At 32.5% G+C, this 21,966-nt stretch overlaps 3 protein-coding genes across 4 annotated transcripts; 1 reads left to right on the top strand and 2 right to left on the bottom strand.

The window, feature by feature from the left end:
• Nucleotides 1-101: 101 nt before the first annotated feature.
• LOC146910592 (tryptophan synthase alpha chain, chloroplastic-like) lies at nucleotides 102-5,296 on the bottom strand. Of its 2 annotated transcripts, none has more exons than XM_085725586.1 (9): nucleotides 5,180-5,296; nucleotides 4,807-5,010; nucleotides 4,399-4,545; nucleotides 4,260-4,325; nucleotides 3,252-3,360; nucleotides 2,791-2,867; nucleotides 2,139-2,216; nucleotides 973-1,050; nucleotides 102-591 (listed from the first exon to the last, which is right to left on the bottom strand). In XM_085725586.1, exons 2-9 carry the CDS (start codon nucleotides 4,993-4,995, stop codon nucleotides 505-507), a joined length of 831 nt encoding a protein of 276 aa, XP_085581712.1. In that variant the 5' UTR covers nucleotides 4,996-5,010; nucleotides 5,180-5,296; the 3' UTR covers nucleotides 102-504. The 2 variants fall into 2 exon arrangements, with proteins under 2 accessions (XP_085581712.1, XP_085581711.1); XM_085725585.1 differs by having other exon boundaries at nucleotides 5,183-5,296.
• Nucleotides 5,297-12,695: 7,399 nt separating this feature from the next.
• LOC146910591 (alpha carbonic anhydrase 7-like) lies at nucleotides 12,696-15,910 on the top strand. The gene is made up of 7 exons (XM_085725582.1): nucleotides 12,696-12,956; nucleotides 13,540-13,745; nucleotides 14,017-14,123; nucleotides 14,947-15,061; nucleotides 15,195-15,359; nucleotides 15,500-15,556; nucleotides 15,662-15,910. Exons 1-7 carry the CDS (start codon nucleotides 12,863-12,865, stop codon nucleotides 15,752-15,754), a joined length of 837 nt encoding a protein of 278 aa, XP_085581708.1. The 5' UTR covers nucleotides 12,696-12,862; the 3' UTR covers nucleotides 15,755-15,910.
• Nucleotides 15,911-16,245: 335 nt separating this feature from the next.
• Nucleotides 16,246-20,856, bottom strand: LOC146910590 (eukaryotic translation initiation factor 5B-like). The gene is made up of 8 exons (XM_085725581.1): nucleotides 20,255-20,856; nucleotides 20,053-20,160; nucleotides 19,859-19,959; nucleotides 18,374-18,464; nucleotides 18,172-18,282; nucleotides 18,029-18,094; nucleotides 16,708-16,767; nucleotides 16,246-16,600 (listed from the first exon to the last, which is right to left on the bottom strand). Exons 1-8 carry the CDS (start codon nucleotides 20,723-20,725, stop codon nucleotides 16,418-16,420), a joined length of 1,191 nt encoding a protein of 396 aa, XP_085581707.1. The 5' UTR covers nucleotides 20,726-20,856; the 3' UTR covers nucleotides 16,246-16,417.
• Between the last annotated feature and the right edge of the window lie 1,110 nt (nucleotides 20,857-21,966).

Raw genomic sequence — 21,966 nt, 5'->3', positions numbered from 1 at the left:
ACAACCAGATTTTCTTAGAGTATGCAAAATGCTTATGGGAACCAATTGGCTAGCCACAACTCAGCATAGAAAGGAGATAAATCTAACATTAAACATCGATATCGGTAACAAAAATATCCTTTCATAACTGAAAATGTACAAAAACTTGGCGATATTCAAAATTGTATAAAAAAATTTGAACAGATCCTTATTCAATCCATCATTTATGAAGACCGCAACTACAATGGATCGACAACAAAAAACTACTGGAAGTTTGTGATAATCCATACATAATTTCAATCAAGTGCTGATTTTAAGGAGCGGGTGAATTTTTCCAGTTCTTTCAGTCCCTCTTGAGGAGATTTGGCTTCACCAAGCAACCTCACCATAGCACTGCCAACAATCACGCCATCAGCTCCCCATCCCACTATCTGTAACAAATTATTTGATTGATTCGATTAATTATTTAACCAAATTTAAGTAGAAGCATACTAAAGTAATATGGACAAAGTAAGTAGAAGCATACTAAAGTAATATGGACAAAGTACTTGCCTGCTTCACATGCTCAGGTGTTGATATCCCAAAACCAACTGCCACAGGCTTAGTTGTTGCCTTCATTTATAAAACAAAACAAAAAAAAGTCAATGAAGAGCATGAATATCAAGATTCACCAAGTTATATGCTATACTACTGTATCAATCTTAGCTGATCAGTTTTCAGCTCTTGAAACAATAAAGAATGAGGTGTTGAAAAAGAAGGGGAAACAAATTTGAACTGGATTTGCGTCCCCTGCAATCTACTGTCATAAGATTCAGATCCGTTGGATTAAGATCAAAAGAGTATTTTAACTTGGCAAATTGGACTTAAAATGTAAATTCAGAATTTGAGCCATTTAAGCTTCATCTAATGACTTCAATCTCATGACTGCAGCAACTGCATCATATTCTGGCAGCTGTCAACCCAAACTCATTTTTAGAATGAACAGAGACAAACCTCTTTGATTTCCTGCAGAAGGGCCTGGACTTTACCACTAACTGACGCTCGGGCTCCAGTGACCCCAACAGAGCTCACCTATAATTTAAATCAACAAATGGGTAACAACAATTACCGCCGGTGCATTGATCTGAGATAGTTATGCAAGATATTTTTGTTTTTCAGTGTATTCTATTTCTCAACTCAAAGCGACTTATTATCACTGTCAACTTCCTAGCCCTATTGGACAAGTGAGCTAAAAAAATTGTTTGAAAATAAATCTCTTAGTCTAGCCTAAAAAATTTAAAGTAAATATTTGAAGACTTCAACATGCAGTAAAATAACCGAAGTTGAACAACATTATTAAGGATTATTTAAAGAAACCTAAACTATTTAGATGACACCAAAGTATGACCATTTCACAAAAGAATGTAAAAATGTCTGTTCATTTTCATGGCTGGCTACCACATCAAATTTTGTCCTATTCCAGCCTAGTAAATGCTACAGAAAGCAACCTTCATTGTTTAAGAAAAAGTAAATAGTCCTCACAGCTTTTGCTGAGATATTCATATCTTGATTGGAGGAAAGCATGCAAAATTGTGAAATTATACAAATAAAATAGAAATCGATATTGCCAGAGGAAAATGTATTAATTCAGAGTGAAAGACAGTTGTCTCCTTAGTGTGCAAATGTTCAAGACAAAATTCATAAAATAAAGATGCATAACTAAAAACCATTAGTATTTTTGCTTTGATGATGGCACCAATAGAAATGAGACAACCATAACAAGTCTAGAATTCTTGGAGTGTGTTTAATGCTCTAGAATGAATAAAGATGCATAACTGAAAACCATTAGCATTTTTGCTTTGATGATGGCACCAATAGAAATGAGACAACCATATCTTAGAGTGTGTTTAATGCTCTATAGAATGAATAGAGAAGCTCAAAATTATTCAGATTTCATCAGCCTAGTAGTAGGAGAAAATATGTTTCCTTGAGCAGGATGGCAGTCAGTGGGTGAACAGCTCATCTTACACACAATTAAATTCATAAACTGCTAAAAAGAAGAGAAACACAGATAAACATATACCAATTTTTTATTTTTTTTTGGAAATAGTGAGAAAAAAAATTATATAGATAAAAAAGACGGCAAAAAAGAAGATAGCATGATTGACAAAAGCTCTTACAAGATACACAAATCCTTCTGCGGCATCAACAATGGCTTTCATCCGGTCTGTCGGAGTGGTGGGAGTCGTGAGGAGTACCTTGATGACATCAAAGAAGCAAATATACCAAATTAACTAACTATAGCCATGTGCACATATTAGAAAATGTTGAACAAAATATAGCACCGTCAAATTTATACAATATTGCAAAAAGTATAACACGAGATAATACAATTATGTTTCATAACAAAACTTCATTGGTTCAATCACCATCATGCATAACTTCTGGATTTATACAATATATAAATTCATATTTTCATATTACAAACTCTCATGTTTTTATTTTTGGCCTAACTCATCCTTAAAAAACTGGCATGTAAGGTGAGGGCTGTCCAAGCTTTATAAACACTACACAGGCTATATCTCTAAGCAACGTGGGACTAAATCCACCCCTTCACACCCAACACAATGAAGGTGTTGATGGCTGCAATGAAGACAACCAAAGGCCGCAATTAGTCGGCTACCGGCAGACTGCAATGAAGGTGGAATTTCCAACACAACCAAATAAAATGAAGCACACAATTATTTCTCTATCATTATGATCAACAGTATAAGGATATCCACATGAAATACAAAAACCAAGTAAAAGAAAATTTCAAAGGTAGGCACACACCAGTTCAATTCCATGCTTCTTAGCTTCTTCCCTTAAAGTTTTTGTTTCTTCCAGAGGAACATCGGGGACTACAAGCCCTGCATACATATGGTTAAAAAAAAGAATATTATCCCGACTACCAAACTAGAAGAAAAAGGGAAAATAAACAAACAAGTTTTATTTCATAATCAATTTCTAAGTAGACTTGGCTGATATAGAAACCTTGACAGAGAATTGACAGCAGAGTGTTAAGACACTTTCTTTTTTATGATGATATTCAATTAGCAAAACCCAAAAATCTGATTTTTAGTATACCACATAGCATAAGAATTTTGAACAGTTTCCTGATCTTGCCGACACATTTTATGACATTGTTTATCAAAGAACGTGTTTAGAAAATAGACCAAACGAAGTTAAGCACAATGTAATTTTAATATGCTATGTTATTTGTCAGTCAAACCATTACATCAGTTGAGTCTCACCATGAACGCCAGTGTCTCTTACGATGGACATAAATTTTCCAGTACCACGCTTCAATATTGGGTTGTAATAAGTAAACAGTGCAATCGGAGTAGATATTTGTGGAACAACCTGCCATATCAACCATTGAAAAATGATAACCAGTCCATGATTCATAAGAGAATGTTTCTGAACTCCTCCTAGTTAGAACAATGGTTTTAACTAGATAACAATGCACACAAAAAAGATATCTTGCCAAAGGTTCAAAATGGTGGAGTACATCATGGTTTTATGAGTTCAAATAAGATGAATGAGATGAAATGAACAGATGAAATGAAAATGAGACACAAGAAAATATCGTTAAAACTTCAAATATGTTTGTAGTGTGCACCCTACTTATGAACAATAAGCATCAGATATTAACTATTTTCCTATTATCTTGTATTACAAAAAACTAACACAGTTTGAATATGTTTACAAAACACAAGTGCATCACTGCTTGCAATAATAGGGTGTGTTCAAGTGATTTTTCCTATGATAATTATAAGAGTGAGGGCTTAAAAGTCTCTCCTTCCTCTTCAACTTCAAGAACAAGGGTAGAGGAAGGAAATCAGTGATCAGATCTTCGTAAATTAACAAATTTTGATATTTGGGCAACTAATTTGTCAAATACTAAAGAATATAAGAGGAAAGAATAATAAATGATTTGTGAATGAAAATCAATGGTTGCAGCAGAGCCTCATCCTAGTATCTTAGAATTCGGGTTGGGCCTAATTAAACCTTACAAAACCGGCTTGTAAGGTGAGGGCTACCCAAACTTTATAAGCACTACATAGGCCATATCTCAAGCAAATGTGGGACTAAACCCACCCTTTCATACCTAACACAATGAAGGTGTTGGAGGTTGCAATGAAGGCAACCTAAATGCCACAATTAGGTGGCTAGGGGCAAACCGCATTGAAGGCGGAATTTCCAACATAGTAGTCGTAGTTTATGACTTGGAAAATGGCAAATGATTTCATAAAAATTACCTCATTCAACATAGAAATAATTGAATCAAAATTGGTCCCCCTTGCTAAAGCTCGTGTAGCAGCAGCCTGAACAGAAAAACATGTCAGTTTGATTCATGAATCATGCTAAATATCAGTAGAAAAGAAGAAAGAATGAAACCTGAATAACAGGACCATCTGCCAAAGGATCAGAGTATGGAACGCCAAGCTCTATAATATCAGATCCACAGGAATCAAGAACTTTCAGTGCTTCTGCTGTGGTTGAAAGGTCAGGATCACCGGCTGTGATGAACGGGATCAAAGCCACCTTCACACAAACACATTTTCTTCTTAAAAAATAATCATTTCAAGTCAAGAATTAACAGTATTCCGATTCCGATTCATTATTTCTTTGCAATAAATTAAGTTGGCATGGTACAAAATATATATAATCATAATTACTGTTGATGACAATCAATTTTATAGAATCAATTCAGTCAAAATAAATATTTCTGACCACAGAACTAAACATAGACAAAGAAAATGATTGATTTGAATCAGAACAGAAAATGGAATAAATAAAACTCACTTTTCCTTGTTTCTTGAGCCTGTTGAATGTTTCAGAGATTCCAACGGTTTCCATAGTCTTGATAGCAGCCACAGGAGTGTATCTCTTTACAGAGATTATGAAAGGTTTTGTCGACGAAAAGCTGAGCCGGAAACCGGTATCGGGTTTGTTGAATTGCAAGAAACAAGATGACTTGAATGCAATGGCCATAAAAACTTCCCAATACTATTATTACATTACATTGATATAAAAATGAATCAATATGAAAGTCAAATATCGAACCACAGATTTAATCAGTCTATCAAATGAATTTAGTAAAAAAAACAATAGTTTTTGCATTGGTTGAAAAAATTAACACTAATTTTTGAATCAATTGTGGAGAGAAAAGGAAAACAACCTGGAGTGACGTTGTGATGTTTGTGGCGGCCGACGATGAAGTCCGGCGGTGTTTACCGGCGAGTTGAGTTCAGTTGCGACTACAACTTGTTGTTTCTGATACTACTCACACTACAAGTGTGAAGCGGTAGTGGTTGAGTTTTGTTGCTTTGTGTTATTGGTGTGCGTGTTATTTGAACAACTAGTATTTGATAAACATTAGACAACTTTTGATACAACCATAATTTTACAAAGAAAAAGAGGCATTGGCACAAAAACCAAAACGATAAAGAGAGAAAGTAAAAACATAATGTAAGTATGAGAGAGAAAGTTGTGACAAAAGTTGTAAAAAAGTAGTTGTACAAATATCATTTCTCTTATTTTAATGTTGTTCAGGGTTCTTTTTTAAACACAAGCTCAAAAATAAAATAGCCCATTTTGATTTTATGTTTTTTTTACTTTTTCTTATTTTAAAATTACCATCAATTTTCAATACAAATAATACATATAATAAATAGATAAATGAAAATTTAAATATTAAAATAAAAGTGTAACAAATATGATTATTGTGTAAAAAAAACAAGATATGATTATATGTGCAATTTTTTTTCCTTTATCTTTTAAAAAATGTAACAAACTAGATAGGTATATCTATACTTACTTTATATAAAAAAATATGAAATTTTGGATTGACTTTTTCATTATGCCAATTATATCCTTAAACAATTTTTTTTATATAATAATGATTGTTGTTGATGTCATTACAAAGATAAAAATTTAGATTATATTTTTTTGTTATATTGTTGGTGTCATTGAAATATATAATCATGGTTAGTTTAGTTTGTTCTAATTTCAATGCAACAAGAATTTATATTTTTACCTTTAATCAAAATCAAAATTTCATGAAAAAAGGTCTCGGGAGTGTGCTCCTCCGCAAGATCTCAGGTTCGATTCTCTCCGGTGCCATTTTAGGTGGACTATTTAGGTTCTTCAAAAAAAAAAGTTTCACAAAAAAATATCGTTCAAAATTTTCAAACGTTATCGCAATAAAAAGAGCGGAAATATGGGCACGTGAGTGCCCGTCTTTTCGCTAGTGTATAATAATTATTATATAAAGACATTGTTACTGTAACACCCCGTTTTCCCAACGAAAAAATTTCATCATAAATCAGAGTATTTTAAATCATAACAGAGTGTCACATACTTCTTGAAAAAAAATCATAAAATGGATAATAATAATTATCTCTCAAATTCAACATCAAATTCTAAAACCATGCAGCGGAAAATAATTCAGCATACTAAAGTCTTTGGCACGCAGACCTCATTAGAAAATCTCATAAGTCTTAGTTCAATATTTATTCATAAAAGTTCATAAACAATACGTAAGGAATAGAAGTAAAGTCAAGTCCCATCCCGTTACGTATCAGAGCACCTAAACACACATGTGAGGAGTCCACTCACGACGCCTCTAATCTTGATTACCTGCAAGTTACCCATACGAAGAGCAACATTTCCAAGCAGAGGGGTGAGATTTCTCAAAACAAAAATATTAAACATATAAATCATATAAAGTACATTCAACAACTTAAACATCTTATAACTCATTAATCATATCTAATAACTTAAACTTCCTTAACTAGTATCATTATTCTTCCTACATTAGTCATAAACTATCATAACACTAATCATAAACATCTTCATATATCATCAATTACTAATCTTAAATATCATTATATAACATCAAATAATAGTCACCAACAATCATCACATAGCATCAATATGTAATTCACATAAGTATCATTATCAAAGCCTATCATTTATCGAAAACAACTTCATGATTAGGTTCATAATCAACTTCTTAAACAAACATCATCATTAAATCATAACCAAGTATCACCATATATTCAACAATTCAAGACATCATAACATCAACATTAATATTCATTTAATATCATATTATTATTATCGTCAATCATAAACAACATCATCATCAAACATCATCATCAAAACATAATCAAACATCATCATCAAACATAAACAACCATCATCATCAAAACATAATCAAAACATCATCATCGAACATCACTTATCAAATCATCATTAAATATAAGTTATGACGACTCTACAATGCAACAACAACTTCAACAACAACTTATACCACTTTGACAACAACTTAGACAACTTCGACAACAACTTAGACAACTTCGACAACTTCAATATGCATGTGGTACCACCAGGGCATTAAGCCCCCTTCGCTAAGGTCATATTTGGACCTGTCGGGCATTAAGCCCCCATCGCTAAGGTCATCAAGAACCTGTCGAGCATTAAGCCCCCATCGCTAAGGTCATCAAGAACCTGTCGGGCATTAAGCCCCCATCGCTGACTATGCAACAACACAATCTTCCTACAACTTGGACAACAACTTGAACATCTTATTCAATTCCATTAAAATGGACAACTTCTTAAATCATGACAACTTAGACCGACTTGTACAACTTCGCTAAAACTCAACAGCAACATAGACAACGTATGGACAGTTCACAACATATGATCATCATTGAATGCATTACACTAACTTTAAACATCATAAGTATTTACTTAATGTATTTATAACACGTCACTTTACTTATAACATTAAATCAAGGTTTAACAGCAACAAACAGCAGCAATTACAGCATATAACAGTGCTTGAATATCATATAATCAAATAAGAAATGAATCATATCAATCATCATAAAAACATCATAAATAATACTTATAAATTAATACTCCTTTGCTAATAATCACAATTATCTAACTCAGGCTTCTGTGCAGCTTAAATCATTCTAAACAACTCTCATTCTTAGCTCTAGGATCAACTCATAACTACATGTGCGAAAGGATCGCAAGTAATATAATTTAAGGCAACTAGCAGTGTTGCTCGCCATTGCGGGCGATTTGCTCGCCATTGCGAGCGGCTTCAGGTCTTACTCGCCATTGCGAGTGGGTTTGCTCGCAGTTGCGAGCGTTTTGGGTTTACTCGCCGTTGCGAGTTGGTTTGCTCGCAGTTGCGAGCGATGAAGGTCAGTACGGCCAGAATCCTAAAAATCTCAACTTTTCATCTATTCTCATGTTTCTAACCATCAAACTACTTCTAATAACATTCCTATGGGATATCTAAGGTTTGTTCATGATTCTCTCATCAATTCTACGGTTCTTCATCATCTAATCATCAAAATCGCTCATAAACCCTAATTCTTAAACTCACCGACTTCTCATCTAATCATATGTTTTAAACCTCAAAACTATTCCAATAATCATTCTACGGATTATCTAAGGACTGTTCACAGTTTCTACATCAATCTAACAATTTTCATCCATTAATCCTCAATTCTTCACCCAAAACCCTAATCCTCTTAATCTCATAAACTCTCCCCAACTTTGTTAGATGTAATCTAATGATTTAACAACTTAATATTAATGCAAGATAGTCTCACCCTCACCTTAGATTAATTCCTGAATCAGCAGCAGCGTTCTTCTTTCCTAAGGTCTTATCCTCTTCTCTTGACTTCTCTCTTCTCTTCTCTTCTTTCCAAAAAGCGGTTTAAGGTAAACTCTTTCTAACCTAAGCTTCTCTATTTATAATACTAAAATATTTTTCCCAAATCTATTTAGGTCCAACAACTTATTCTTCTTTCTATTCTAACCCCCAATTCCACTCACACTAATAATCCTCATAATCTTATTTATTTCTAAATTAAATATATCTCTCACAAATAACAAATATATTTCTACACCAAATAACAAATATATTTCTAACAAATAACAAATATATTTCTACACCAAATAACAAATATATCTCTAACAAATAACAAATATATTAAATAACAAATATATCTCTAACAAATAACAAATATATTTATACACCAAATAACAAATATATATTATTCTAGTAAATACCAACATATAACATAACAAAATATCACTCATCAAAATAAATCGACTAAATCATAAAAAGACATCTAATCTCAAAACTACCTCCAAATCTACTTACTCTAATAATTCTCATATTCTAATAAATAATAGAATAATGTCACATAATAAAATACTAACACCTCATATAAATAAATCACATAAATAGACTCTAACTTAATAAAAATAATTAAATAAAAAGGAGGACGTTACAGTTACACTCGTAGAATCTTATCTTAGTTTCGTATAACGATTTCATCTTTATTTTCTTATATCATTTTTCTCTTTTTGATCCGTTTGTATATGAATAGATTTGAACATTAAAAAAAATTCATATGTAAATTGAGAATTGACTATGAAGGATGTAAATGACGTGAAAAAAATGATAAAAGACAAACTTGTTATATAAAATTAAGTTGAAGGACGACAAATGTAATTTTCCCTTCTATAAATATATAGATATTTTTTTTAAAAAGGATATGTAATAAAAAGTATTTCTTCAAACAAAATTTAAAATAAAAGATAAAATTATTTTTCCTTCAAAAAAAGACAATTAATTTGTTGGAAGAGTTTGCATTACTTTATAAAGTAAAGTTTTTATTCATATTGTACCAAAAAAAAAGTTTTTATTCATATGTATTAGCCAAAAGAAAGTAAATTTTTTAAGTATTCTTTATCCGTCCAAAAGAGTATAGTCGAAGAGGGGTAAAGACCCTCTCTATTTATAAAAATAAATGGAAAATACCATTTGAAAAGAGATAGACACAAAAAGTAAGTTGTGGATCCCAACATTAAGTGAGTTCCACTATCCTTAATTATTTTTTATTTTTATCTGTCTTTATCTCTCTAAATGGAACAAATGAAGGATGTTATAAATGGAGAAAATCCTAACCCATCGAACAGGATAGGAGGAGTTTTCAAAACAATCAAATTCAAAAATGATTCATATGAATGTTGAAGTTTGCAATCCCATCCTCACTTTTATTTCCTTTGTGGTTGATGTGCATATACAACCTTGACTTATGGATATAATAAACCAAAATGAAGGAATATGGGTATTTCCATTGTGCTTGAATTATCTCAATTCACATCGATCAAAATTTTTGAGTGACTTTTTAATGTAAGATGGTAAAAATACTCCCTCCAAACTATCACCAACCCGTATATAATCCACACATCTTAGCATGTAAGACTAAATTTTGGAGTATCCACTGAAATCTTATATAGAAGATGGAAGAAATTATAGTGATGATGATGATGATGATGATGATGATGATGATGATGATGATGATGATGATGATAATAATAATAATAATAATAATAATAATAATATCTAGATGTGAAGTACTAATATTAAATAAAGAAGCAATTGAAATTAAGGTTTTTTTTTTAAACTCTATCATCGTATATTGTTAAGAATAATCTGAGTTCGATTCTTAGAAGTCATGATCAGATTTTATTTTTCAGTCGAACATCAAATTAACAAGGCTCATTTTCCGTGAGAATGGTTAACACTAAAAAAAATTACTATATATAAGTATTTTGAAATCACATCAATCAAACAACAAAGGCTCCATAGCTAGAAATTATTATCACAAGTGAATCTAAATTGGAAGTTAGTATCAATTATCAAACTAGGAGATGGCAGCAACGGCACCATTGAGTCTTCCAATCATAGACAATTAGGGAAGTTAGTATCAATTATTAAAGAACTACCATTGTGGATGCTCTCAGGGATATAGAGCATCTACAATGGTAGTTCCCTAACAAGGACTCCTTAAATGGACCCACGTGACACATCACTTATTTATAATTTTTTAATAAAAGTACCTGTTAAGGATTCAATGACTCCAATGGTAATACACTAATAAGGATACCAATAAAAAATACTTAAATATGTCCCACTATCTTTATATCATTAAATAATATCTATTACTCCTTTTTACAGGTGGGACCAAGTAGTACACATTTTATTACTTTTTTAAACATGTGACCCGTTAGTTACCCAGGAGAGAGATGATCCTTATATAGTTGCTCGTTCCTTAATGGGGACTCATTTTTTCGGGAGTGGTCCTTGTTAAGTAAGGACCCTCCATTGGAGATGCTCTCATGGAAGAATACAGTTGAGATCAGAGTATCCCTTCAAACCTCCTTCATTTATGCTCCACAATAAGATACTCCACACACACTACAACGCCAAGTTCCAGACAATACTCCGTGATTTATATACACTTACTATTATTGGATGATTTTTACTATGCTTTTTTTTTTATAAGCGTTTTACTAACATTAGCATTATCCTTTTTTTTCGTGTCCATTCTATTTCATACAATTTTTTATGTTTTTTTAACAAGCATGCAGTTTTTAACTTTGACAGTTCAGAAACACTAAATTTTAGTGGGGTAGCACTTGGATGACATTGAGGTGACAATGTTACATGACATTGACCAACAACAATCTAAAGTGTACAAAAAAAACAAAAAATTCATAAGAGAGAGAAGAAAACCACTTGTGAATAATCTCGACCGGTTTTTTTTTATCTCTATTTTGTTTTTCTTTCTAAACTCTATTTATGTAACTGGTGTCTGGTGGAGATAAAGTTATTGATTTTCTAAAACATGCAGGCTCTCATTAGCCGCGTAAGAAATATTCTTGAGGTAGTAGTTAAGAGTCTGCGGAAGTATGGTAGATAATTTCTACCACATTTGGTAATATGAGTAGTTACGTCTCTTTGAATGAGAATTTAAATGTTTAACTATTTTGCTTTTGTCCCTTTCAAATTGCGAATAATATATCTCCTAAGTGCAACGTAACAAAAAATTGTGAATAATATATATAACACACACATACTCGTTCTAATATCGAATGTATAATAATATCGATTTATTATTTATACTCGTTGAACAATCTGAAACCTTCAATATATGCATTACATCGATTTGTTCATTAACATATTCTTACCTTTGCATTACATCAATACCTAAAGCTTTTGATTTTGTACTCACGTTAATCTCAAAATCTTTTAACCCGCACTCTTGAGATCATTATGACCATGTCCACGACATGGGGAGACGTAATAAACTAAAAATACCAAACCCACTAAAAAAATTAGAGAGCAAGAAACTCACACGTTAACTTCTACAAAATTATGATGAATGAATTATCGTGATTTTGACAAATTCATCGCAATACCAAACATGCACTAATTAATGTTAAGAAATACTCCCTCCGGTCACTATTATAAGCAAATTTTGACTTTTTAGGTTCATTCAATAAATGATGTATGTGATCTATATTGTAGACCACATACATCATTTATTGAATGAATTTAAAAAGTAGAAATTTGCTTATAATAGTGACCGGAGGGAGTAGAAAAATATTGCGAGTTCGAATTCGTTCTCCATCATATTTAATGTCTTTGTCTTTTATCATCATTTTAGGCTATGTTTGAAAGTTTGGTGATTGATGATTTTAATAATTTTTTATGTTTTTCTCATATCTCTTTAAAACTTTATATTGAATTGAAGGACTATGCAATTCTTTCATATTAAATTATTTAAGATAAAATATTGGTCTCATTAGAAAGTTTCCCCCTTGTTTTTTCTTGACCAAATCTTACGGCACTTGGATGTTGGCAATCTATAAAAACCATAGAACGTGTTCTAAATATTTCCACAATCAAATTTCATATCCAAAAGCTAATATTCCATTGAAGTTCTATAAACAAAAAACCAATCTTTGAATCTCAAACATGAACCGCCAAAACCACTTTTTGTTTGCAATTGTGTTATTATCAATAACCATCCTATTTTATTCGGCATTAACTAGAGCTAGTGATGAACCTGGTATTAATATAATCTCTCTCTCACACACACACACACACTCATTTTTCGGGTGCTTTCTCATATAAAATTATTTTCATTAGCACGGGATCATAAGATGAACTCATCATATATATATATATATATATATATATATATATATATATATATATATATATATATATATATATATATATATATATAACCTATACATGTTATACATTTAACAATTTCACCTTTAAACATGATATTGTAAGTTTAATCTTAAGCGAGATTGCTTTAATTGAATGTTATGAATTTATTTATGATAAGAATAAATTTAAGGTGTTGTAGGTTAATTAATCTTAAGCTTATAGTTGCAATTCATGCAAATTTGTAAGTACTTCTAATTGTATGCATGCTACAGTTTTTTTTATTCAATAAGGAAAAAAAAACTAACCAATAAAATATGAACTTCCCTAAGAATAAATTTGCTCCGAAGCAACAGAAAGATCATATTAAGAGATAATTGTTGAGTCCAAGTGTGATTGATCTATCTCACATCAACTATGAACGAGCTAAATATTCAATAAATAAGACGCTTATACCTATATTTGGTGGCATGCAGAATACGGTTATAATGAAAAAAGTGCAAAGGGACCTAAACATTGGGGTGATCTGAAAAGAGAATGGGCAGCCTGTAAAGGGGAGATGCAATCTCCAATTGATTTGTCGAGTGACAGAGTGAGTGTGATGATCCCAGAGTTAGAGGAGCTAAAGAGGAGCTACAAGCCCCAACATGCTACTGTATCCAACAGGGGTCATGATGTTGCAGTAAGTACATAAACTTTATTTATGGCACACTCTTATAATTTGTTATAATGCATGGTTGGTTAATTAATTTAAATTTTGTTAGGGTTACTGCATGGTTAGTTATAATTATATGGGAAATGCTAACGTGGAGAAACTGAACGTGGAAATTCTGTTTTAGAAATTGTGTCAATTTATTTTTTTAAAAATTGAAAATAAATTTTTATTAATAAATATTTTCTATTAGTAGAATCCTTAATATTATCCTGATTATATATGCAATTAATGATTGTAGGTTACTTGGGAAGGGGATGCTGGGTACATAGACATCAATGGAACACATTATTTCCTTCAACAAAGCCATTGGCACTGGCCATCTGAACATACCATCAATGGCAGGAGGTTACTTTTCCTTCCTCTCAGCCATTTCTTTTTCCTTTTTATACATCACATGCTTCATTACTTTTTACTTGATCTCTCTATTTTTCAACTACGTGATTTTTTATCACTGATTTTGTTATTTTTAATCAACCAATTCTCTCTACTTTAAAAATCAAACAAATATGGTTTTATTGAAGTTTGTTTTTTCCAACTAAATCTATTGAGTTTTTTTTCATCAAAATATCTGGGAGCGTACAATGAATTTGAGATATAAAATTATTTTTAATTTAAAGTTTAGTAGTTGGAGATTTGGTGAAATTTTGACAAAATATAGTTGATTTTAAAAGTGTAAGACTAAGGTTTGAATCTGGAGTAGTTATTATTATTATCATTATTATTTTGATTGATGGGTTTTGAGTAGAAGAAGGTTTTTTTTTTTTGGTAGTGAGTAGAAGAAGGTTTAAAACAATTTGATTGATTCTTTGTAAAGGAAATTGAGCTGGCTATCATGAAAAAAATTGAAAAGAGTTCTTAAAGGAAAATTAATTTATTTCAGGCCATCAATATGATCAATTGCTGAGAGAAACATTAAAAAGTTAAGCAACTAAATTTTTTCAAAGGCTCTATTTCACATTCATTTTCTTTCAAAAATAGTTTATTAAAACAAATCATGACTAAAAAGAAACCAACTTTATTCTCAATAAACATCACTTTGTTTTTGCTCAACAAAAATAATCATATTTTTAAAAATAATAATTAAATACACTCAAATAATATGGGAGGTACAAAAGTGTATAGTTCTTTTGTCTCATCACAAACTCTAACTTTGGTCTTTAAACATTAGGTATGACTTAGAGTTACACATGGTTCATGTTAGCCCTCAGCCAGATGGAACAAACAAGACTGCTGTTGTTGGTGTTTTGTACAAATATGGTTCACCTGATCCATTTCTCTCCAAGGTACGAATAACAAATAATTATTATGATATATATAAAAATATACTCCTAAATCTATTTTTATATTGAGTCAAAATAAAGATCTATTTTTTAATTTTTATACATTCATAATCTTATATATTTACATATGTGTCAGCTGGTAAATTACATAATAGAAGTTCCTGATGAAGAAGAAGAGAAAAGCATAGGGGTTATTGATCCTTCAAAAATATTCAGGAGTGCAAAGATGTATTACAGATACATGGGATCACTCACTGCTCCCCCTTGCACTGAAGGTATCATTTGGACCATTAATAAGAAGGTATGGTAATACTATATTTTTATCTTTCTATAAATAATCCATTCTTATTGATTATTAATGTGTGCCTTCCAATTTTCTTTGTTCGTTATTATTCATATTATATGATTATTTTTTAATTAGAATCCATTTTTCCTCATTAGATAAGAACGGTTTCAAGAGGACAAGTGAAGTTACTGAAGAATTCCGTACTTAAATATGTAAGTAAACTAACTGGTGATTATAAAAAAGTGACTTTTATTGGTAGAATTTTTTGTTTAACTTCAACTTTAACTAATCGTTATTATGTGCTTCATTCATCACAGTATGCAAAAAGGAATGCAAGGCCTGTGCAGATCCTAAATCAGCGAGAGATTGAACTGTACGACCCAGAAGCAAAGAATATACCTCACTATTGATGCATATTGTTCTTTTTTTTTTTTGAAGTAAAATATTGATGTGTTGTATTTGTTATTCTTTTGAATTAATTTGATTCTGTAATTATTTCCAATCCATTAATATGTGTAATAATGTGTTTCCGTGGGTGGAAACAAATACAAAACGATTAATAGTTATTATTTTTGCATAATCTTTTAATATTGTAAAAGTGTCGGTGCGTTTGAATGAGTGGTGGGATTGAAAATCATAGTGACCCACTCTCACTTTGTAAAGCTCTCGCCGTGATTTTCAGAATCTCGCCACTCATCCAAACATACATAAAGCGTCCTACTACATCCGGATAAAATTTCCATCACAGCCTTATTTCGCGCAATTGAACTGTCAGCAAATCTAATAGGCCTGCTCAAATCTATCAGCAATCATATGTGAGATCTTCGAGCAGAATTGAACTGTCATTCAGTAAAAAAAAGAAGACTAGAATTGAACTGTCACACATGAAGAGAGAACACAATCACATGGCAACCCCAACACTATCACAACAAGCTTTGATTACAAAACTCTGCAATGATAATCACAAAACATGGACTCTTCAAAATCAATATTCCAAACCATACTTAAAATTGTTCTGCAAGTAAGTATACTGAAAAGCCAAAGACAACATTTCTCGTTTAATTCAACGAGTATTAGCACATTAGATATAACCAAGACAACAACAACATCACAACAGCTATCAGACCCAAAAATATACTATAGTTTTGGAGTCCAATAATTCTCATTGTCTCACCCTTCACCAATTCTCCTTCTTTGGAATCTTCATCAGGCTTCGCCATATATACATTAGAGCCAACAACAGCATCTTCAAGTCCCTGAAATATTATACAAATATCATACCAAAACTTTGATTCTCTGAAACATTTAAAAACATTAGAATGAAGAAAGACATAGTTAAAAAGGCAATATCTCAAGGAAGTACCTGAGCAATGATCTTGATAGCCTTCGCACCTTTGACTTTTTTGCAGTGGATATAGTCTCCCTGAAATTAGACCACAATTACTTAGCAAAAAGACAAATCTGAAATCTAATTCATTGTTTTAGAATATATTACAGCAAACAAATAATTGACATTTGACAATAAAATAACATACATCGATGACGAGTTCATTCATTCATTCATCCCGGTGGTAATTTAAAATTTGTGACGTATAAGAAACTAGTCATCAAAGACCCTTTCAAACGAGGTGATTCCCATCCCCTTGATTGATATAGTTTCTGACTTTGAAAAACCATTCATAATATGAAGTATGAACAACCATACTTGCTGGAGCATTTCTGGCTTATAGCAAGTCTCAACATTATGAGGAAGTCTTAAATGTTGATTTCAAAGTTTTAACACATCATGAAAACTAAAGTGCTTTTTCATAGCCTGAACTCTGAAGCATGCCAGTATTCACTCACACACTAGAAGAGCTAGATACAGGCTACAATACATGCATTGTCATGTCAAACATAGTTTTAATATCATACGTCATACAAGTGAGTTAAATCACAAGAAAAAACACTAATTGTCAAACTTGTACTGAATTACAAGCTAAACTATCTTATGTTAAAACTCGATTCTGCTAGTGAATTTCTGTTTTTAGGAGACTAGATTTCGACAAGGTTTTAGCCTTGAAGCTCAAGGTAAAGGTCGAACATGTTAAGCTACAGAATATCATAACTGCTGAGTTAAGCATAAAATAAAACTTAGATGAGGACATGCTATTAGATTACGGATTTTCCATGGCCTTTAGATTAATTATTGGTTAGAATATTACTTCTAATCAATGCCTTTAAAGAATGTAACTCTAACAAGCCTACTAGTTGAGTTCATCTAACCTTTCAAATTTACTACCATTTTAAAACCACTCAGCAATGGCTTTAAGTTAGATCCCTTTAACAGAAAACATTTCTACCCAATCATTTGAGCTAGAATTGATAAAATTAACTTAAGAATCACCCATCAAACTATTGGGCTTCTGGTTTTTAAGCTCCCCTCCTTCATGTTAAGCACAATGTTAAAAATCTCAATGTTATTTCCTTAAGCTTCCAACAGTTAAGCATTCATTAAAACTCACTCAAATTTTACCATCCAAAACCATCCTTTAATACCAAATAAACACAGATATATTTAATCGGACCCAAGAGAGTCTCTTGTTCACATGTATACTAGAAAATAATGCACCTAAGTTACGATTTTCCAATCAAGCAACAAATATGATACTGAAATAAATAAAATACAGAAGATGTAAATGTACCTTAGCACCTAGTTCCATCAACGGAGGAGTTTTAAGTAAAGCTTGAATTGAAGTAACAATTGTACCATATAATAGAAAGTTCGTTAGGCAGAAGCAGAGCGTAAGTATTAAAAGATGATGCAGTTAGAATCAGAGATGCTTGCCTGCCTTCCACATACAGCTATTTGATCTCCTTCATGTAGAACACCATTAACTAAAACAACATTGAGAGTGGTTCCACGGTCTTCAAAATCATTGACATCCAAAATAATACACTGGTATCCACAAACAAATAACAATTGAGTCTCTGCAGTTAACAGTCAAAAAGTATTCGACGAACTTCAATGACGTGACAATATAGTATACCTGCAATTCTTCCCTGTATGTAAGTTTTTCAACCATTGTTTTTTGGGTCCACATAACCAATTGTAATAACATATCTGAGATTCCTTCACCACTGAAATATAAGTTCAAAAATATCATCAATAGAGAAAGAACCACAGAGAAGTTTCAAGCATATTATGCATCCTACTAAAGAGATGGTTTTTGTCCGAAAGCAAATATTTGGCAAATTTCTAACCAAGCTAGAATCCAAGATAAATGGAGATGGGTCTCCTCTTTTCATACACCCACCCAAGAAGATTGCTCGAACCAATTCACCATACTTCCAGATAGATCTCAAACAGGCAGGTAGAGCTCAAACAGACTGAACACGATTTTGGAAGATCCCAAAAATAAATAGAGATGATTGGATTCAACTTTCTGGAAGGGAGGAAAATGAAATCACTTTTGACTAGGGCTGGACAAAAGAACTGAACCCGGCCCGAAACTGCACTAACCGCACAAAATTCTGGGCTGCAGTCGGGTTCAAATGGATGAGTCGGGTTCACTGGCCCCATGCCCCTAAGCATGGGCGGAATCGGATATGGAAAATTCACCCAAGACAAACCGAATCCGACCGGATATATGATGCAAGTAGTGTAAATTTTCTGTGATTTGACCATACCAGTGCCATGTTAGCTCCTTTTCTGTGATAAAGCGAGACAAGGCTGACAAGCTAACTATGCATTGCACAACTTCATTCAAATTGGAAGTAATATACAACTAATAAACAATGTTTGGTTGAATTGTGGGCGGGATACAATTCTTTCTACTTAATTAAACTTAACGTTTTTTCTTCCATTTACCAACATTGTTAGCTTTTCATTTCACTAACATTTCCTCTCATCATGTCTTCACAAGTCCCCTTCTTTCTCTATGAACCTTAGCCCGCCCCCCCAACACATATCCTCACAATTTGCATTACTCACTCAAACTTCTTATCACTTTTATATTATTCCTTTCTTGAGTTGGTGGTCAAAAGTGCAAGAGAAGGACTCTACTGATAGATATGTGTTGGGGGATGGTCCCAAACAAACGGTGATGGATGTTGATATATCAACTGTGGTTATGAACGGATGTGCATTTTTCAACCAAGACTGACCTGTTGTTTTCACCCCAACTTTTGACTACATTTTTGCTCTCTAATATGGAAGGGATTTTGAGGGGAGAAAACACAGGTTTATAAAAAATTTAAATGTGTTGAGTAAAATATCATTAAACAAAATGAAACATGGAGGTAAATTAGTCTTTCTCTCTATTGAAATCCCCCCCTCAAATGACTTGTCGATTTTGGTGGCTCACAATGATAAATACCCATCATACCAAAAACTAACTTGATTTCAATGCAAGCTTCACCATATAACAAGATATGTAAAAACCCAACTAATACTGGGCTCCAAAATCAGTCAAGGCGTCAACTAACAATCAAAATTTGTGTTTAGCATAAAAGAGGGGGTGAAAGAGTTTTACCTTATAGCACTTGTTGGCACAATGCTGACCGTTTCTCTCATTTCCTTGTTTTGATAACATATCTTTGCAACTATACCATATTGTCTGAACTGCAAAATAGTCTAGCCATGAAAGGAAAATAAAATTAAGGTGGCAAACAATAACCAAAATTATCTACCATAACTGACAGATACAAAATAAACATCTTTTACTACCCTATTGAGCATAGAACAAAATCCTATTCCAGCATCACGAGACTGCTTCATATATGCATTGGGGAATGAAGCATTGTGACATGTTTTCCATCCATAAATCCTGTCAACCTACAATGTTGCAAGAACAGTGCGACATAATTGAGCACCATGTAAACAAAAAATATTGAAAGCAATGGTGATAAAAAAGGAAGAAAATAGTGACCTGATTCAAGGCAACAATGAATTTTGTCTTGCACATTTTTAAAAGATTTAGTGTTTCAATTGTCTGTGCCCGTAACCCAATATTAATGTCAACAACCAAGACTGCAATATCACATAGAGCTAAACCTCGATACCTTAAGTTGGGGATTGATATGAAACGCGGAGTATCAATAAACAGTAAACCAGGAACTCTGATTTTTTCATAAGATTTTAATTTCCTAGTTCTTTCACGTATATTCTTAGCAGGAACATATGTAGCCCTATAATGTTGAAAATAATTATCATCACTTTCGGTACCTCGAATACAATCCAGTAGTGCGGTTTTGCCACTCAACTCATGCCCGATCATCAAGCAAATCGGGGAACGGAGATGTTTTTTTCCAACCTCTTTTGGAAAGGAGATATTTTCAATAGCTTCATCAACATCGCCGACATATCCCTCTCCCTCACCGAGCAAACTAGGGTTTTCCATAGCGATCTAGGTTTTCTCTTCACCGCGGCTTAACCCCTCAGAATTAAAGTTTGATTATCTCTTCTAGAAATTACAACTATGCGAGTCCCAACAAATAACCTTGGATCACAGCTTTTACGAATCTTAACTATGAATCTTGGACATAGAGGGAAAGGTGAAAGAATCTTGACAATGTTCTTAATTAGTTGACTATAAGATAAGATGCTTAGGTATGTTATATACATTACACATTCGGGCAACAGGGCAACAAGTTGCGTCGCTAGGCATTTTTAGATGCCAAAATCAATCATCGTAAACATATTTCAAAGATAAGTATGACATTCCTTTAAAAATGTATTTTTTTTTTCCTTTCTCTTTTAAGAAACTTAAAGTTTTAGTATCATATCGTATCTATTAACAAACAAGAAGATTTAGAAACAAGAGTTATATATGTTTGATTGAAACACAATAATGAGAAACACTAATAGTTTTTATGATAACTCACTTCTACTCTATTTAGAGTAAAGTGATGAAGTTCAATTTAAATCACATGAATGAATCAAATATATTGAAATAAAATATTCACATTCTTCATCAACATGGTTTAGATACAAACAACTTTACCTTATAAGGAAAATTCTTGGCACGCCTCTGCAGTCTGCACCACCGTCTATGCACCTCTCGCCGACCACCGCGAGCGCCTCCACCATCCCTTCGTTTGCCTTTTTTTTTTTCTTATTTTATATTATTGGGCCCTCTTGAATACGGGCCCTCTTTAGAAAAATTATATTTCATACCCCCCATTTTATAACTACACCCCCCCCCCCTCTTTAGAAAAGTGTGGTTGTTCGTTTAAAATTAGAGTAAAATCGTTGAATGATGTGATTGGATGATCAATTTAAGTGATGTCTAGACCTAACAACAGTGAGTTACCTTACCTCACACATTGCATGGTCATTCATTCATGAAACATTAAACGAAGAAGGGTCAAAACACGTGCATGAAATGACACGTTGCACCGAGACACGTTACCAATCAAGTTTGAGAGGTCTTAGATTTGAGTTGCGATGTGTGTGTGTGTGTGTGTGTGTGTGTTTGTGCACACGGGCGCGCTCGTGTGTGAAGTTAATAGAAGTTGGGAAGTATGTGTGTTAAAGTAGAACACGTGAAAACTCATAAGTTACGAGGGAATTATTTTGGATGCATCTGTATTCCATCAACTTGTTGAGAATGGTTCTTATTGTATTGATGCTCGACAACAC

The sequence above is a fragment of the Medicago sativa genome, chromosome 7 (genome assembly GCF_051527215.1).
Source record: "Medicago sativa cultivar Bolivia chromosome 7, Bolivia_mono, whole genome shotgun sequence".
In the NCBI taxonomy this organism is placed as follows: Eukaryota; Viridiplantae; Streptophyta; class Magnoliopsida; order Fabales; family Fabaceae; genus Medicago; species Medicago sativa.
The sequence above is the reverse complement of the archived record's forward strand: the minus strand, read 5'-3'. Positions and strand labels throughout refer to the sequence as shown.

Excerpts from the sequence above, each read along its gene's own strand:
- LOC146910590 (XM_085725581.1), bottom strand. The coding sequence starts at position 20,725 with ATGGAAAACCCTAGTTTGCTCGGTGAGGGAGAGGGATATGTCGGCGAT. Across the intron at positions 20,161-20,254 it reads TCATTGTTGCCTTGAATCAG|GTTGACAGGATTTATGGATG; the intron begins GTCACTATTTTC and ends GCAACATTGTAG. Across the intron at positions 16,768-18,028 it reads TGATGGAACTAGGTGCTAAG|GGAGACTATATCCACTGCAA; the intron begins GTACATTTACAT and ends GTCTAATTTCAG.
- LOC146910591 (XM_085725582.1), top strand. The coding sequence starts at position 12,863 with ATGAACCGCCAAAACCACTTTTTGTTTGCAATTGTGTTATTATCAATA. Across the intron at positions 12,957-13,539 it reads TAGAGCTAGTGATGAACCTG|AATACGGTTATAATGAAAAA; the intron begins GTATTAATATAA and ends GGTGGCATGCAG. Across the intron at positions 15,062-15,194 it reads CTGATCCATTTCTCTCCAAG|CTGGTAAATTACATAATAGA; the intron begins GTACGAATAACA and ends CATATGTGTCAG.
- LOC146910592 (XM_085725586.1), bottom strand. The coding sequence starts at position 4,995 with ATGGCCATTGCATTCAAGTCATCTTGTTTCTTGCAATTCAACAAACCC. Across the intron at positions 2,217-2,790 it reads AGAAGCATGGAATTGAACTG|GTACTCCTCACGACTCCCAC; the intron begins GTGTGTGCCTAC and ends GATGTCATCAAG. Across the intron at positions 1,051-2,138 it reads CAGAAGGATTTGTGTATCTT|GTGAGCTCTGTTGGGGTCAC; the intron begins GTAAGAGCTTTT and ends TTTAAATTATAG.